Consider the following 15,986-nt stretch of genomic DNA (forward strand, 5'->3'; position numbering starts at 1 on the left):
CACTCACTCCGCAGGATTTGTCCTTGTTTGTGCCTTTTCATGAATGAATAAATAGATCCAGGAAATTCCATTTCTCTGTTGTGCTGGGCACAGATGGGGAATTGTTCTTGTAATGGTAGTGGAGCCTGGGACATGACTGCTGCGTTTGGGTGCTGTCAGGAGACACGGCTGTTACTTAATGTTGGGAGGAAGCCTGAGCACCTCAAGGGGCAGAGAGGCTGCACTGGCAGGTTCTGCTCCCACTGGCGTAAAAGAGCTGTAATCTCTGTTGCTGAGAGCCACACAGAGAATTTCTTCAGGTCAGAGTAGCACAGGCTGGAGCTTGGCAGTTGGTAGAACACTGTGATATTATTGACTCACCTATCCAGCTGCGTGAGTGTTTGTGTATCAGTGTGGGGGAGTTATTTCCAGGGGTGCATTGGATTATCTTGTTTATGTGTGTGTGTTTATGTGTGAGAGGCAGGCTAAGCATGTCAGCTGGTGTGTGTGCAGTGCACCTGTGTCAAGTGGTATTGACAAATTATTTTTTGATAAATTCTTGTTTTCCCCTGTAGGTGCCTTGTGGGTGAGGATTGGCAGACCACATGAAATAATATAAAGGAGTTTACTGCACTCATACAATTTTGAAGTATATGAATTCTGTGCTAATTTACCTCGTATTGTATTAAGATAAGATATAAAGAATTACTGTACACCTATCTGTTTCACACACTAATTCTTATAGTAGCAGTGGAGAAATACTCTATATATTCCACTGCATTTGAGAGGGAAACATTGCACTTTTAACTTTATTTCATGACAACTGCTGGTTATCTTTCAGATTTTACAAAGAAAACCAATTTCAGCTCATGCAATACCACACACTGTTATGAAGTACTCAGCAGAATATGAAGAACAGTCATTAAAAATAATTCTACCCTGACAAGCTACTGTACAATGTTAACATGTTGGAAAAATATTAGCCAATAATGTAACTCTAAGGGAACACAATGTTTTGCTTTTAATCATTTATTTCAGTTTTACTGATAATACTTTTACTTTAATATACTTTTGAATTAAGGTCTTGCACTTGCACAGCAACATGATCTAAATACTTCACCACTGCTAAACTATGTATACATTACTGTACTGTTGCCTGCACTTAAAGTGACAGATACTGCATGAATAATTCTACCTGCACCACTGCTTATTTTGACTGGCAGCTCACCTGATATTAACTTCTCCCTATTATCAAACCATGTAGGCTAGACCATGTCTTATGAATAATGTGCATGCATTATTTGATCCAAATCTGAAAAGACCTGCTCATAATGGCCTTGGAATGAAATAAACCTGTTCACCACAGCTTTAGACCGTGGAGATAATTCATGAGACTGAAGCATCATTGCAAAGGTTTGGAAAGCTGTTGTTGTAGAGGAGATTTATACCATCTGGATGGTAAGGTGCTCCTGTCCGGCTTTGAAAACAGCTCTGTTGCACAGGCCAGCCACGCGAGACAGAGCAGTCCAAGTAGCAGAGCTCCTGTCAAAACCTAAACCTGAGAGAATAGCAGAGGGAGCTGGGTTAGACTTTTTTAAGTGGAGCTCATGCAGTATTTATGCTACAAACTCAACTCTCGGTTCACAGAGTAGCAGTGGATATTGTAGCTAAATAACAGAATCAGGGTCAGTTAAGTTGAGCAATCACTTTTTCTTTGATGAAAGTGATTTTTCAATTCCCCAGTCTGGAAAATGGCATTCATTTTTAACTGTAGTGTCTCAAAAAATAAAAGCTGTTGGAAAATTTCTCATATCAAAATGTCATCCCTCCCCACCCAACTGAACTGAAAATGACCTTCACTCGGCTGCCAGCGCTTGTACTCATTTTTAATTTTAGCCTAGACTCTCTAGAGTGGTCACAAGGGTGCCACTGTTATTGTGAAAAACAGATATGACGGTGTCATGCAACATACAGACCACAGAGGCAAAACATGGCTGGAGCTGTTGAACTTGACAAAGTGAGGTACAAAAAGCACAAAAACCTGCAATGCCTGCAAAAAATAAAGAGCATAAAATGTTTTTTCTTCAGCACTTGCACTGTTTCAGGTGTACAGCCTTTGTTAGCCCTGATGCCTGGTCATTGTATGACTGCACAGTCCTCTGACTCAATACTCATTGGTATGCACTGAGCACCTTTCTGTTCTTCCAAAGCTTTTGGTTACTGCTAAAGGTTTCTTTGAAATTTGGCTGGATTTGTTGCTGTTTGATAGGAGATGGGAATTCGATTGGTTCCACAGCGGCAGTAGTCTTGTCCAGGAACTCTGACAAAGAACATGTTTGTAGCTAAGGGTTGTGCTGCCTACTGCATACCACTGCTCAATTAATCCAAGTGACAGCACGAACAGCACTGTCATTTGGCAGCATGAACATTGGACAGATGAATTTCAGTAGGTTGCCACACTCTCTCTCTGTATTCCCACACACTCCCTAGCTCCCTTTATTTTCATCTCTCCCTCTCTCACTGTCTTACCACTGTGGTCCTCGGTGGTGTCTGCCTCATGGATCTGGTTGTCGAACCACATGTGGGCCACGGTCATGCGGTTCTGGGTCAGTGTGCCCGTCTTGTCAGAGCAGATGGTGGAGGTGGAGCCTAGAGTCTCTACAGCCTCCAGGTTCTTCACCAGACAGTTCTTCTTGGCCATTCGCTTGGCAGTGAGAGTCAGACACACCTGGGAGGATGGTGGGAGGTGAGAAGGGAGAGACAAGGAGAGGAGGAGGTGATTGTTAGTCAATGAGGGGAGAGAGCACTGGTGTTTGTGCATGTGAGGTGCCTCACAGCATATGTGCCTGTGTGTGTGTGAGTGTGTATTTGGTTGGTAGGTTAACAGCAGGTGCAGTGATGCAAAAAAAAAAACAAACAAAAAGGCGAATCCACATATTCCATATGTTGTAAGAAACATCAACCCACATTTATTGAAGCTGACCACATTATTCACATAGCAACAAATGCAGCACAGAACTCAGGTTGTGTTTAAAGCAAGAGCGACTAAAGATGCCAGTCACTGGAAGTTAATTTGTTTTCTGTGACCACTGAAATGTCGACTGACGGCATTTCAAATGCCAGCTGGCATCTACCTCAGGTCCCACTTTGTTTGTTGTTGCGTAAAAAAGTTACATGCACTTCAACATTTGAGCAACTTCATCATACTGTAATAAATCACCTGTTTTGCTGTGCTCTGTAGCGTCTTTAGCGCTACAGGTGAGGGAGAATTAGTGTTGATGATGGCTCCATTCCATTCACTTGTGCCAGAAAAAATGACAGTGAGCCAGCAGGCAAAATATCAGGGTTTGGAAGCTGGCACGCTCAAAGCTGAACTAATCAATATTTTTATGCTAACAATGGATCAAATGGCTACGTGTAATGTGAAAGCAGCTGCTCAAGATGAAAACATATAGCGTATCCAACACCAAGGTCTGCCACTCCATTCAGTTCTACAGACCTTTCAAGCTTCTTTTAGCCCATTATTTTGGCTTTCAGGCACGCAAACTCTGGTGCGTTCAATCTTATTTTGTTTTCAGTCAACAACTTATAAACCTACTGCAAGCTGCTTACCAAGCTGCCAAATAGCAGACAGGCAAAGTTAGCAAGTTAGGGGATAGCTATTGGTAGGTAGTTAAGTCTGATACAGCCCTCAGACATTGTGGTGGAGAGTAAAACAGAGCTAAAAATGGAAGAACACTGGATGTATATTTGTTATGTGTCCAGAAAGATAACTCCAAATGTGCCTGCTGGATGTGTAAATAGGAAACTGTTTGCTAGTATGTTTGCCATAACTTTACAAGGTGAGAATATGTCAGCTGTTATACTGTAATAGTGTTCCTGTCTTCCCAAATGGCCCAAAGACAATTCAAGCAGCTTTAAATGGAAAGCAACTATTAATAGCTACTGTCAGGAAGGCTATACCTGATGCACATGCTAACCATATACCCAGCTACTAATTTTACACTACATTAATCCAACCACATCCACACACTACAGTCTACTCACCAATAATGGAAATAAAAATAATTAAAATTACCATTTGCAACAAAAACACCATTTAACCTTTTTGTTTGTTTGTGTTAAGCAGCTAATTTCTAATTTCTCCCCATGATTCTAGTCACTTTCTATTCCCAGACGCATGTTATGACCCGTCCTTGCTACAAGGAGAACTTGTTTATTCTGAACTCAAGTGCATCTTGTTTTGTTGCAGAAAAAAACAGAAGAGACTGTGTGGAGACATAAAATCCCATTAAAAGCAGTTTAAACTGAGCTGCCTATTTTAAAATCACCCAGATATTTCTGGTGGAAAATCAGTACAAACTTCAAAAGATGAGCCTTATTCATAATAAAAGAGAAGAACATCCTCATATACACACACACACACACACACACACACACACACTACTTACAGTGACAGTAGCCAGCAGTCCCTCAGGCACGTTTGCCACAATAATGCCGATGAGGAAGATGACGGCCTCCAACCAGGTATAGCCCAGGATGAGTGACAGGATGAAGAAGCTCATGCCCAGGAAGACAGCCACGCCCGTGATGATGTGGATGAAATGTTCAATCTCGATGTTGATGGGCGTCTGGCGGACCTCTAGCTCAGATGCCAGAGTGGCAATGCGACCCATTACTGTTCGGTCACCGGTGGCTATCACAATGCCCCGGGCCGTACCTGAGGGGGAGGGATTCAATCACAGTTAGACTGTTTAAAAAGCATCAACAGTTTTCACCAGACATCTTCAAATACATCCTTATATCCTGATAATCACATTTCCTAAGCTACAGAGTTGAAGCCAAAGGAAACCCTTGGAATTTGATGTCATGGGAAGACAAACCAAAAGGTTAAAGATTTGACTTGCAAAGGAGTGATCCCTGGTGCTCTGGTGAAAGGCTTTTGTGTTTCTCAGTGATATGTAAAGAGACAAATGACTGTAAACAGCATGGATGACACTGCAGCAGTTGAGTGCTCTATTTTGTAAAGAAGAAAAGGGGATGATGGAGAGGTAACAGCTGGATGAAGAGTAGTGATGGATGGAGGTGACTGAGCAGGTGCTGGACAGAGTGAATGAGGAGAGAATCTGAATGTCTTAGAAATAACATAAGGCCAGACTTCTCTATCAGCACTGGTTACTGGGGCTGACTCACTAAAAAAATAGCTCTAATAAAAATTGTTCAAAGCCAGACCTGTGAATTTTTAGAGGAACCAAAACATGTTAATATTTTACACTTTGTTATGTGACATGAGAGAAAGCTCTGGAAGAACTTAATGGATGTTGTGAGTTATTTTACATATATATATGTTTCCAAACTGAATGTTTTGCACTGGAAATTATGGTTTCACTTTAATACAATCATCATTAGAATTCACATGAAGATACTGATAAAGCTGCAGATTCTAATATGAAAAGCCCATTAAAATGCTCACAGCATCTGTGTTTGATGGCTCAAATACCCACTGGTCAAATCCCAAATGGAAACACTCAATAATCTTTATGCACTGAAAAGTCAGTAACTGGAAGGTCTGATGAACTGTGCAGTGAAACACACCCATGGCTGGGCGGTTGAGCAAAACAACAGAGATCTCCATATGGCTTAAAAAAAGACATTTGGAGGCGATAAGAGATAATCTTGGCCAGATGTGGCCTACTGACCCTCGACACAGTTGGTGGAAAAGAAACAGATGTTGCGGGTCTCTAGAGGATTGTCGTGCGTGAACTCTGGGTTGCGAGTCTGAGGCTCTGACTCTCCAGTCAGAGAGGAGTTGTCAACCTTCACATGGAGAGGGAGACAGAAAGGTAGAAGAGTGGTACCCAGCGAGACTCAGGGACAGAAAGAGGAGCGAGTGAGGAGGTGAGACTGACGAAGTGGAAATGAAAGAAGCAACACCAATCAGCAACAAGGCCAGTGATGGAGCACTGCTGTCACATCAAAGCCATGTTGAATGTTGAGTGATCAAGCTAAAAACATTTTGGTGAAATATACAGTGTGGAGCAGCATAATCTACATTGAGGTTAAGAAGGAAAGAACAAACAGTAATGACAGTTAAAATAAAAGGTAAAATCATGTAGAATCAAATGTCCTACAACTGACTCATGAGTACTGAGTAAGTCTGCTTGAACAAACTCAGATCCTCACATTTATCCTCACAAAGCCAAAAACTCGTCAAATCATGCTGGATGAACATGTGGTGACCTGAAGGCAAATATTCTTCATGTTGCCCAAAAACAAAGGTGATGTTCAGGTGATGTAAGGACCACATGCTAAGATGCTGAGTTACAGCCAATGCATATAGTGGCACAAACCTTCTTCAAGGTGTGTTTCTTTTACTTTAGATATAAAAAGGTGTTGGGACTAAACTTATCCTCCAAAAGCAACGGCTTGATAAAATTTAAGTAAATTACTTATCTGTCCTTCATTTTAGATAAATGGAATTGAGGAAGTGGGAAGAGTGGACAGTGTATATAAGTCAGATCTCAGAAAGTAACCTGAGAAGTGCAGTACATGTTCTATTTATGTTTTTTAGCAGCATGGCTCTGGCTGAGAGCCGTGTCAGTGGGTTGGCCCAGGGCTGCCCACCACTTTGTTCCAGACTGAAATAACTTATTGTTGTTTTTCTTAACAAATATTGTAAAGGTTGGCATCAAAGTTGGTGCAAATATTCAAGGTTGCATGAGGAAGTTAACTTTTCCTGTGGTGCCTCTTACAGATCGACATTTATACTGTCGATGAATTACCACGAAATCCACCAGTATACAAACATTCATGCTCTGCTAAGGATGATTTGTAATAACTTCGATGATCCTCTTTGCAAATTTTCAATTCATACTTGGGTTAATGACTAAATCCCCATAAAACAAATGATTGGATGTCACTAACATCCTATCATTCTCAGCTCTACTTTATTTTTAGTGCTAAACAACTTCAAATAGCAAACAGGATATATGATAACAGATAAAAATGAAAGTAATGAAAGAAAAGGGGGAAAAGGTGTGAAAATAAAATACCAACAGCAGAACCTACGACAGTTGTGGTACTGTAATCCCACTGAGGCCTCCAGGCTCCCCAGGGCTGAGCCCAGCACCCCTCCCCTACCTTGCATCCGCTGGAGGAGATCACTCGAAGGTCAGCTGGGATGCGGTCTCCCCCTTTGATCTCCACCAGATCTCCCTGCACCACAAGCTCAGCATTGATCTGCATCTTCTCCCCCTCCCGGATCACCAGCGCTTGCTGGCATGGAGAGAAAAGAAGCGAGACAGAAGAAGGGAGAGGGAGTGTGGGGACGGGAAAGAGAGTTTGGGAACAGAGAGAGGATTTAGTCAGAGGAAGAGAGAAGCAAGAGATAAAAAAAAAAAGAGAAGAGCCAGAGGGTGTAGAAGTATGTGAAAGGCAGAGAGAGATAAAGAGGGAAAAGAAGAAGTGACAGAAAAGACAGGTAGAGAAAAAAGGGGCAAAGAAGAATGTGAAAAGAGACTAAACAGATTAAAGAATTAGGCAATCGAAGTGCTAGAGGTGGATAACATGGGGGGAGTTTTTATGCAAACGCACTCACAATCCAAAGTTGGCTCAAACATGTATTCTTCCTTTGTGCAAGTGTATTAGGTTTCCACTTAAGTGAGTGTGTAAGCCCTACTTGAGGGACGGCTTATTGATTCAGAAAGCTCTGAGACTACGCCAAACGCCAACTACACCAACTTACCTGTGGCACCATTTTCTTGAAGGAGTCCATGATACGGGAGCTCTTGGCCTCTTGGAAGTAGGAGAAACAACCAGTGATGATCACCACAGCTGCCAGCACCACACCCAGATACAACTGAAATGGGGTAAAGCCGAGCCACAGGGACAGACGGTGTCATTATCGGCTTAGTTTGGTTCATGTAAGGCATGTTTAAGCAGAGGAAATGCGGATTTACAAACATCAAACTGGTTTTGAAACAGGAAAACCTTAAATGCAGAGTGCAAGGGAAAAGTTAAGAGCAAGAAAACCTAGCGAAGCTTTCCGTCTTAGTGGGAGATTTAAAAGGAAAAGCCGTCCTAAAGCAGAATTCTTGTACACTATTCTTGTCATCTTGGATGGTTCAGTCAATCTTAGTCCAAGTGAACATCTGTCTGACAAACCCAGAAAATCAAAAATGGAGACTTTGATTTGGGAGGCCACCAAGAGGCACTTTCAGAACTAGAGCCTGGTTTTAGATTCATGCGTATGTGGAAGCAAGGAGCAACTCTTCTAGTGTGCTTTTACTTTTTTTTTTTTTTAGTTCTGACAATGAAAAAGCTGTTACTGCATGAGTTAAGCTCTGATGCGAACAAGACAGTGAGGCACTTTGGATGACAGTATCTGCCAGCTGGTTTACTGTACATCCTGGACTCCTAGAAAACCAAATTTCTAAATCCTGTAGCTCGCCTTTTGGAAGGAGCAGCTTTCATTTGACAGCAACAACAAAATGTTTTGCTCTTTTACACTTGAATGACTTTTTTTTTTACCATAGCAGTGCAAAATCTTCTGAACCAGGAAATGCATTTGCATCCTCAGAAAATCACTTGTCAGTGTTTACAACATTTTGCTCCAGTTCAGTGTTCAGTTTGCAGCTCTCTGCTTTGTCCCCATGTGGTTTTGCAGAGTTAAGTCTCAGCTCTTTTGCCTCTTCGTCTTTCAGGAGACATTTGTTCCAGTTGTACAGAGTTGCAGGAGCCAAGCCCATCCAGGCAGGTCACACATGTGAACCTCTTAATGCTTCAAGAACTGAAAGAATAAATGCTTCATGGCCAGACTGCAAACACGAATGTTAAAATATGGCAGGAAATTCTGAAATCTCACTCTAAACATGTTCTCAAACCAAAGAAGACAGTGCTATCTTTCAGCTCAATGAAAACAATCAAAACAAAGAAAAACAAGTTTGTATGGTAAAGCAGCGTTTTGTAAAGTCCTGCTGAGTGGATTTTAAATAACTGCTGGTACATTATGCAAAAGCTCGTGGTGTCAAAGCTGCAGGCAGTCGGCACTTTGAAGTAGCTCACGAGAGCACTGAGCTGTACACACTCAGTACTGAATGTAGAGATTAAATCACAGGGAGATTAAAGTTATCACGTGTGTGCATGAGTGTGTGTCTAGCTATTGTATGTTACTGTATATTATGCACGAGTTTAATGGTACCAGGGGTTTGGAGAGAACTGAATGATGATTACATAATGACTCAAAGCCATAAAGAGCAGTATGGATGGCTGCTTGGCTCCATTTGCTCAGCGGTTGGCCTGAGTATTTATATGTGCTAATGCCAGGACCAATGCCAGTGTTAGTGACTGTTTTTACATCACACTCACTGAGGGGGCAGGAGATCCTATTTCTATGCATACAAGGAACAAATCCTGGTGTTGGACATGTATTTTATCTTTTTTCTTCCTTTCCGTTTCAGTGCCCTCAGGTGTTCCTCCTTTTTCGTTCATGCTTTCTTTAATCTATTTGCTTTAGTAAATGCTGGCTCGCTGTTGGCTTACATGATCTGCCTGTGCTGGCACCATGCCCCAGATTTGAGGAAGAGAGCTTTAGATCTCAAGAGGCCATCCTGGTTAAGTAAAGAACATATTTTGAAAGAGGAAAGGTAAAGAGGCAGCATGGTGGATAAGTGGTTAGCAATGTTGCCTCATATCAAGAAGGTTCCTGGTTTGAAACCCATCAGGGACCTTTCTGTGTGGAGTTTGCATGTTCTCCCTGTGCTTGTGTGGGTTTTCTCCAGGTACTCTGGTTTCCTCCCACAGTCCAAAAACATGTATGTCAGGTTGATTGGTGACTCTAAATTGCCCATAGGAGTGAGTGTGAGTGTGTGAGGTTGTTTGTCTCTATGTGGCCCTGTGATGGACTGGGGACCTGTCCAGGGTGGACCCCTGCCTTTCACCCAAAGAGAGCTGGGATAGGCTCCAGCAGATCCCTGGGACCCTGGTTAGGAATAAGTGGGTATAGATGATGGATGGATGGATGGATGGATGGAAAGGTAAACATTAAGTATTTGGAGACCTCCAGTTTGTCAGTTAAAGTGGGATTTAGTATTTGGCTTAAATTGGAGATTACATACTGTATGTGCAGTGAGTGTGACTGATAAACACGTGAATTTCTACATTTAGAAACTTGATCCTACTATTTCTTGAATTTCATTGTAATTATGATCACTGACAGATATTCTAGTCATATTTTGATATCTTATGACAAATTTTACGCCAATGTTCATTTAAAACAACGTAATAATTTAAGATTTTTCTATCTATCAAATGTAATCCAGAAATTGCATGCACACATACTATGGCATTATACAAGAGTATAAAAGACATTTTGGAGAAAATAAAGATAAAGTGGTGGGCCTTACAGAACATGATTTCAAGGTTTTACCCCTTAGCAACTAAGGTGGAGAGAACGTCATGCAAATTCCAAGTATTATATATAGCAAGAAAAATTATTAAATGTGGATTTAAAATTTTGCTCCTTCAGTGGTGTAAAAACTTGGAAAAATTGTTTTACACTTTGCGTGACAATTTCAAAGGCTTAATCAATATATAGCAGCCATTTATAGCATGGTCCCCTCTGGGCAGGACTTTCTTCTGCTAACAACCTCAGAGCTGACCATGGCCAGTTTTAGTAACTGAAATCAGCCAAATCATAGTCTGATCATCCTCAGGTAAAAAAAAAAAAAAAAAAAAAAGAATAAAAAGGATTTGTTGGACATATATAAGGTGTTTTGTCTGTGGTTGTATATGTAAATCCTCATTTGGATGGATACACACAAAAGATGCCTGCAGGTGAGGCTGTATATGTGCTTGTGCCCTTACCCATGTCTATGTGCAGCATGTGTCTACTGTATCTGTATTATCAGTGTTTTGCAAAAGGTGTTTGTACATACACACACGTTTCACAAGCAGCTTCTTACGTTGTCATTGGGCGGCTCGTCCTCTGTGGCCACCTGGATGCTGTAGGCCAGGAAGCAAAGGATGGCACCAATCCAGAGCAGGATGGAGAAGCCACCGAACAGCTGTCTGCAGAACTTCACCCACTCCGGGGTGGTGGGTGGAGGAGTCAGGGCATTTGTACCGTCCCTGGCCAGAATCTCTGCAGCTCTGGCGTTCGTTAGGCCCTGCAGGGAGAACAGTTTTTAGGAATTAATCTCTTTCTTCCTGCACTGAGAATCTTTTTACAATGGCCACATTTTCACCATGGTTTAAAAAGCTATTTTACTGCTATAGCTGTAGAACATCAAGTACTCCTCCCTGGCCTATTTAACACTAGTGTAATAAAGTGGGTGACTTGTTTCATCTAGGTGCTCGGCCGTAAAACTGTTGGATGTAACTTTATTGAACATTTTTTCCTGATTTTACGTCTAATAGTGTCGTGATCTAATTTACAAAAACCGTATGTAAATACCTGGAATGCTCTAATTTCACTATATTGGAATCCAGTAATTGGCTCTCTTTCAGGATTTAGCAGGTGTTTGACATTTTTAAAGCTTGTTATATTGCTTGTGCACATGGGTTTCTATTTTTCTTCTTAAAACGAAAAAAAATCAGTTTCAGTACACATGCATTGTCAAACTTAAGGTAAGCAGCAAATGTGGTTACAGCAGAAAGACCTTTGTCATGTGTGTGTACCTGTCTCTGAGATTTTTGGTTCTATTCCATCAACATCGGTGTGTTTGTGTGTGTTTGAGGGATTAAAGATGAAGAAGGCTGAAGGGGAGCTGGGCTCGCGGCAGTGGATCTAACATCACCAAAGTAATTCTTGGTCACATTTCAGATGCCACAGAGATTCTAACTCGGTAGGGAATATTTCTGCAACCCTCTGTTGTGTGTTGATGTGCATGTGTACATGTGCAGACGAGAGTGTTAGTGTCATTACCCGTAGAAGGTCCACTCCATAGCGTTTTGACAGATCTTCTACGTCTATTTTGTGGTCATCCTGCAGGGATAAATGTTCCTTTTTATTTGTGCTTCAGTGGAAAAGAAAGAGTTATTAGAATCAGAGAAAATTTAATTGGATGGTAAAATTACTTCAACAGGAAAATTATCTTTGACATATTATCAATGGGAAGGTTTATCTATTACCCTACAGCAAGACATTCATCATCCTATTATGTGAACTAGGGTAGTATGGCTGCAGCTGTAAAGGGAGGAGGCGTAACTAACTACAGCAGTGGTCAAATAGATCATAGGGACATGATACTAATGCATTACACCACTCCCTCTCACTACAAAACTTTATTCTCTATCTGACATGGATTCAGGGGCTTTAAATTTATGATATGATTTGCTCCTTTGAAAAAGGATTTGAAAGGATTTGAAAAATGTTAAAGAGTGATGGTGCATCTCCTGGTAGTGCTGAGCTAAAGAATAGCAAAGTGTGTTTTGTCCAGCAGTAAAACTGTGACCCAATAAAAACCTCTGGTTCGCTGCTGCCAGTGGAGGAAAATCCACCCGAACAGCCAGTCAAAAGATCTTGGTGATGTATGTTTGCTTTGTTCGTTTGCTGGAGTACTTTTATTTATTCCTCTGGAACTGGCCAAGAGCCACATACTGTAAAGTAAACTGCGTTTAATTTATTTTGGTGCTGACACAACAAAAATTTCAGCTATCAGCTGTCAGGAATGGTGTCAAGAATGAAGCTCCGCTTCATTTCTTCGCTGATAAGACAGAGAAAAAGCCACCAATTTCTTCACCAACAGTAGCCCCAGTGGACAACTATGAAATATAGCTCTGAATGATTTGGCCACAATCAATGGTATGACCCAGTGTTCAGAAAACAGTTTTCTAGTTAAGCTTTATTTATATGCCCCTACATCCTGTATTGATCAGCCATTGTCTGGTGGTTGTTTTTAGGATTTCTGGGAAAAAATGTAGGAAATCACCAGCTGAGAAAATAATGCAAGAGGCAGACTGATAAAATTAAAATGAAACACTTAATCACAAAACCATTATTCAAGTGTTGACAGTATTCAAGAAGTTCTCTTTAATCACAGGCTAACTTGATAACTGACAACAGCTGCTTTATCAGAGATGATGCTTGTAGCAAAACTTACCCCAGTTTTCATGGGCATCGCTTAGCTGCGTTTTGACAGCACCTCAAAGAGCTACAGCTCTGCGGAAGACAAAAACTCTGCACTACTCTGCTGGTGGCCCACAAATTATTCAGTATCTTTCCAAGTACAAAGAAGAGCAGCCGGGGCGGTAGAGGAGATAGCAGAGCACGGGCTGGCTTAGAACTCATCTACAACTGACTACACTAAGCAGGTTGTTTTGCCATTTTGTTTATGGGCCACTGTTTTCATTTATGGCCTTGTTAAATAACCCAGTGTCTTTGGTGTAATGCTATTTGGAGATCATTTAGGAGCAGCAGCAATGGAATCAATCACTGTGGAGAGTGAGTGTGAGTTGGAGCAGTGACAGCTTGTTTTTCTTACCAAGGCCACCTCCTTCTTCAGCTCATCCAAGTTCTTCTTCTTCCTTTTCCCTCCGTTCTCGCCAGCACACTGGAGGAAGACAGATTACCATAAATCAGGTCCTATCATCTCAAACGGCCACAGAAAATAAGTGGGAAAAGTCACATGCTTGTAGTCGCATTGTGCTGAGACATTTACATTCATAGCCATGTATTACAAGCATCAGTGTATGCACAATAGACTTTATGTACGCTGGTTCATTTCAATCTCCTGGCTCTATTGGCAAACTATTCACTGAATATGGAGGAGAAAATATTTTTTCCTCATAGTGTGAGTTCCTCATTTGTGCGAGAGTGTGTGTCATGAACAGTTTGAAGAATGGTGGAAATCATCTGCTGCTGTCAGTCTCCTCTTAACAGCACGTGTACATGCCAGCGAAGGAGGGATACACAGAGAGAGTAAGAGGAGTGTGTGAGCGGGTGAAACAGTAAAAAAGTAATCAAAAAGAGCCAAAGAGGGAGCACAGAGTCAGTGGAGTGCCTGAAATGTGTCTGGCATAGCAATTTCCCCCCACTGTGTGTGAGTAATATTACCAGCCTGTCCTCACATAAAGCTAAATGGAATGGGCCTGATGGAGGGAATAAAAACAAAATTACATAATTAGACAAATAAACAGCAAGCCGGGAACAAAACTTAGTGAGGAGAAAAACCATCATCCTGAGATGTTACTGTCTTAGAAGAATCCCAGTGTTCTGACACTCACAGACAACAAGCCCTGCAGACGCATTTAGAAAACTCAGTAGTTTTCCATGATGCATGTCCGTGCCATATGTTACTCTACATAAGCTACAGTAGGAGTACAGGAACTGAGTCACATTCATCCATTCATTAAGACAAGGATCGTTTGAGATTGTTCTTTTTGAATGAAGAAAACTTACCCCTCTCCCCATGCTGGACGTCCAGACGTTGGCAGGTTATAAAGTGAAAGAGCACAAGGGCCCTGTCGCAGCTGAGACCTCCTGTCTCTACGTTTGGAAGACACTGGTGGATTTTTTTGGGTTTGACACCCCCACACCAACCATCCCATTCCCTCTCTTCATATCCCTTCTGTCAGGGTAACCTGAGCCATACAACCCCCCACCCCAATGCCTCCCCATTACCTCCACTCCTAGCCCAGTGCTTCTCTGCAGCCAGGCTTTACCCCCCTACCCCCCCAGCACCACACATGCACCCACGTAGGGGGTTTGTGTGTGCATACCTGCACCGGCTCAATGCCCTCCCACAGTCGTCACAAAAAGACATACATAATTCTTTATAGAACAACAACACATCAATCATACAGGACAGTTTTAAAAAAAACTTTGCAGTCTATATAATAAACGTGATAATGAGGGACTAATGTTGGCCCTGAAGGTTAACTCATAAAATGAAGCCTCGTCTCTGTTCTGCAAATCCAAATGTGTTGCGCTGATTAAGAATTTATCAGCTCATTGCAAATATTGTTAATATCATTTAACGTTTTTTCTGTTTGAATTCAAAGTCATCAGGAAGCAGCACAATGCTGAAATGAACTTAAAATGCAATATATCTGGAACATAAGGCAGGTCCTCACCACTCACCCACACAGCAGATGCAGCAAATGAACTTGTGTCACATAAGGACCAAATGTCTTCTTAACAGATGCCAATTCGTTTTAGAGTTCATTTCACATTTGGCCTATTTCTACATTTCAATGGAGGGTGCAGGCTGACTTACTTCTCAGTGTAAGCTTTAGAGACTATCAAACAGGTCAGCAAAGACAAAGCTAACGTTGGCTTAAGTTACAATAAGGAGCAACAGTGGCTCGTGCTAATACTCTTGGTTCCAACTTCAATGGAGACTACCTCACAGGTAAAAGTCAATTTTTAAACATTCCACTTTATGTTTTGCTCATTCAATCTTATTTGGCCTGGTAAGGCAGATTACACAGTTACAGTTACACACTTTACACACACGTTACACACTCATCCTGATAAGACGGTGATTAAAGGTTTGAAAGGACTAAACCTGGATTCACTCCCTCTTCTACAAACAAATTTCTTCAGTTTAAGGAAAAGTTCAATGTTTTGGGGAATATGTGCATTCACTCTCTTGTGAAGAGTAAAATAAGAAAAATTACAGTGTGCCAATGCAGTAAACTGTAAGTATAATACTGTTGACTGACGTGTGCTTTTACTGCTTGAACGTGTGAGAACTAGAAATACAGCAGTTGTTCAATATAGATCTATATCCAGGCTATAGAAATCAAACCTTAATTACCTTAAACAGCAGACTTTGCTATAACTTCCAGACTTTTTAGTGCCTGAACTTTCAGGGGGGAAAGAAAAAAAAAAGACTTTCCCAGGATAATTACATCTTGGATTTTGATGTTGCTGCTATATACAAGTAGCAAACTGGTAAATACTTTATTCTTAATATGACACAATTGCACCATAATACCAGGAGGAAAATATTAATGCACATCTTAGTGTAAAAGAACACAAACAGTTCTGTTTAAAATGAAAGAAA

General features: G+C 41.3%; 1 protein-coding gene across 1 annotated transcript in view; it reads right to left on the minus strand.

The window, feature by feature from the left end:
- The window catches only part of atp1a2a (ATPase Na+/K+ transporting subunit alpha 2a), a 32,003-nt gene extending 17,478 nt beyond the window's left edge, over nucleotides 1-14,525 (minus strand). The window contains exons 1-10 of the mRNA XM_026313190.1: nucleotides 14,378-14,525; nucleotides 13,461-13,529; nucleotides 11,903-11,962; nucleotides 10,941-11,144; nucleotides 7,724-7,837; nucleotides 7,120-7,254; nucleotides 5,679-5,796; nucleotides 4,431-4,699; nucleotides 2,509-2,707; nucleotides 1,428-1,537 (exon numbers count right to left, since the gene is read on the minus strand). Of these exons, the coding sequence (XP_026168975.1) occupies nucleotides 1,428-1,537; nucleotides 2,509-2,707; nucleotides 4,431-4,699; nucleotides 5,679-5,796; nucleotides 7,120-7,254; nucleotides 7,724-7,837; nucleotides 10,941-11,144; nucleotides 11,903-11,962; nucleotides 13,461-13,529; nucleotides 14,378-14,389 (1,290 nt within the window). The 5' untranslated portion in view covers nucleotides 14,390-14,525. The remainder of the gene's footprint in view (nucleotides 1-1,427; nucleotides 1,538-2,508; nucleotides 2,708-4,430; nucleotides 4,700-5,678; nucleotides 5,797-7,119; nucleotides 7,255-7,723; nucleotides 7,838-10,940; nucleotides 11,145-11,902; nucleotides 11,963-13,460; nucleotides 13,530-14,377) is intronic.
- Nucleotides 14,526-15,986: the final 1,461 nt, after the last annotated feature.

This window comes from Mastacembelus armatus, chromosome 17 (genome assembly GCF_900324485.2).
Source record: "Mastacembelus armatus chromosome 17, fMasArm1.2, whole genome shotgun sequence".
In the NCBI taxonomy this organism is placed as follows: Eukaryota; Metazoa; Chordata; class Actinopteri; order Synbranchiformes; family Mastacembelidae; genus Mastacembelus; species Mastacembelus armatus.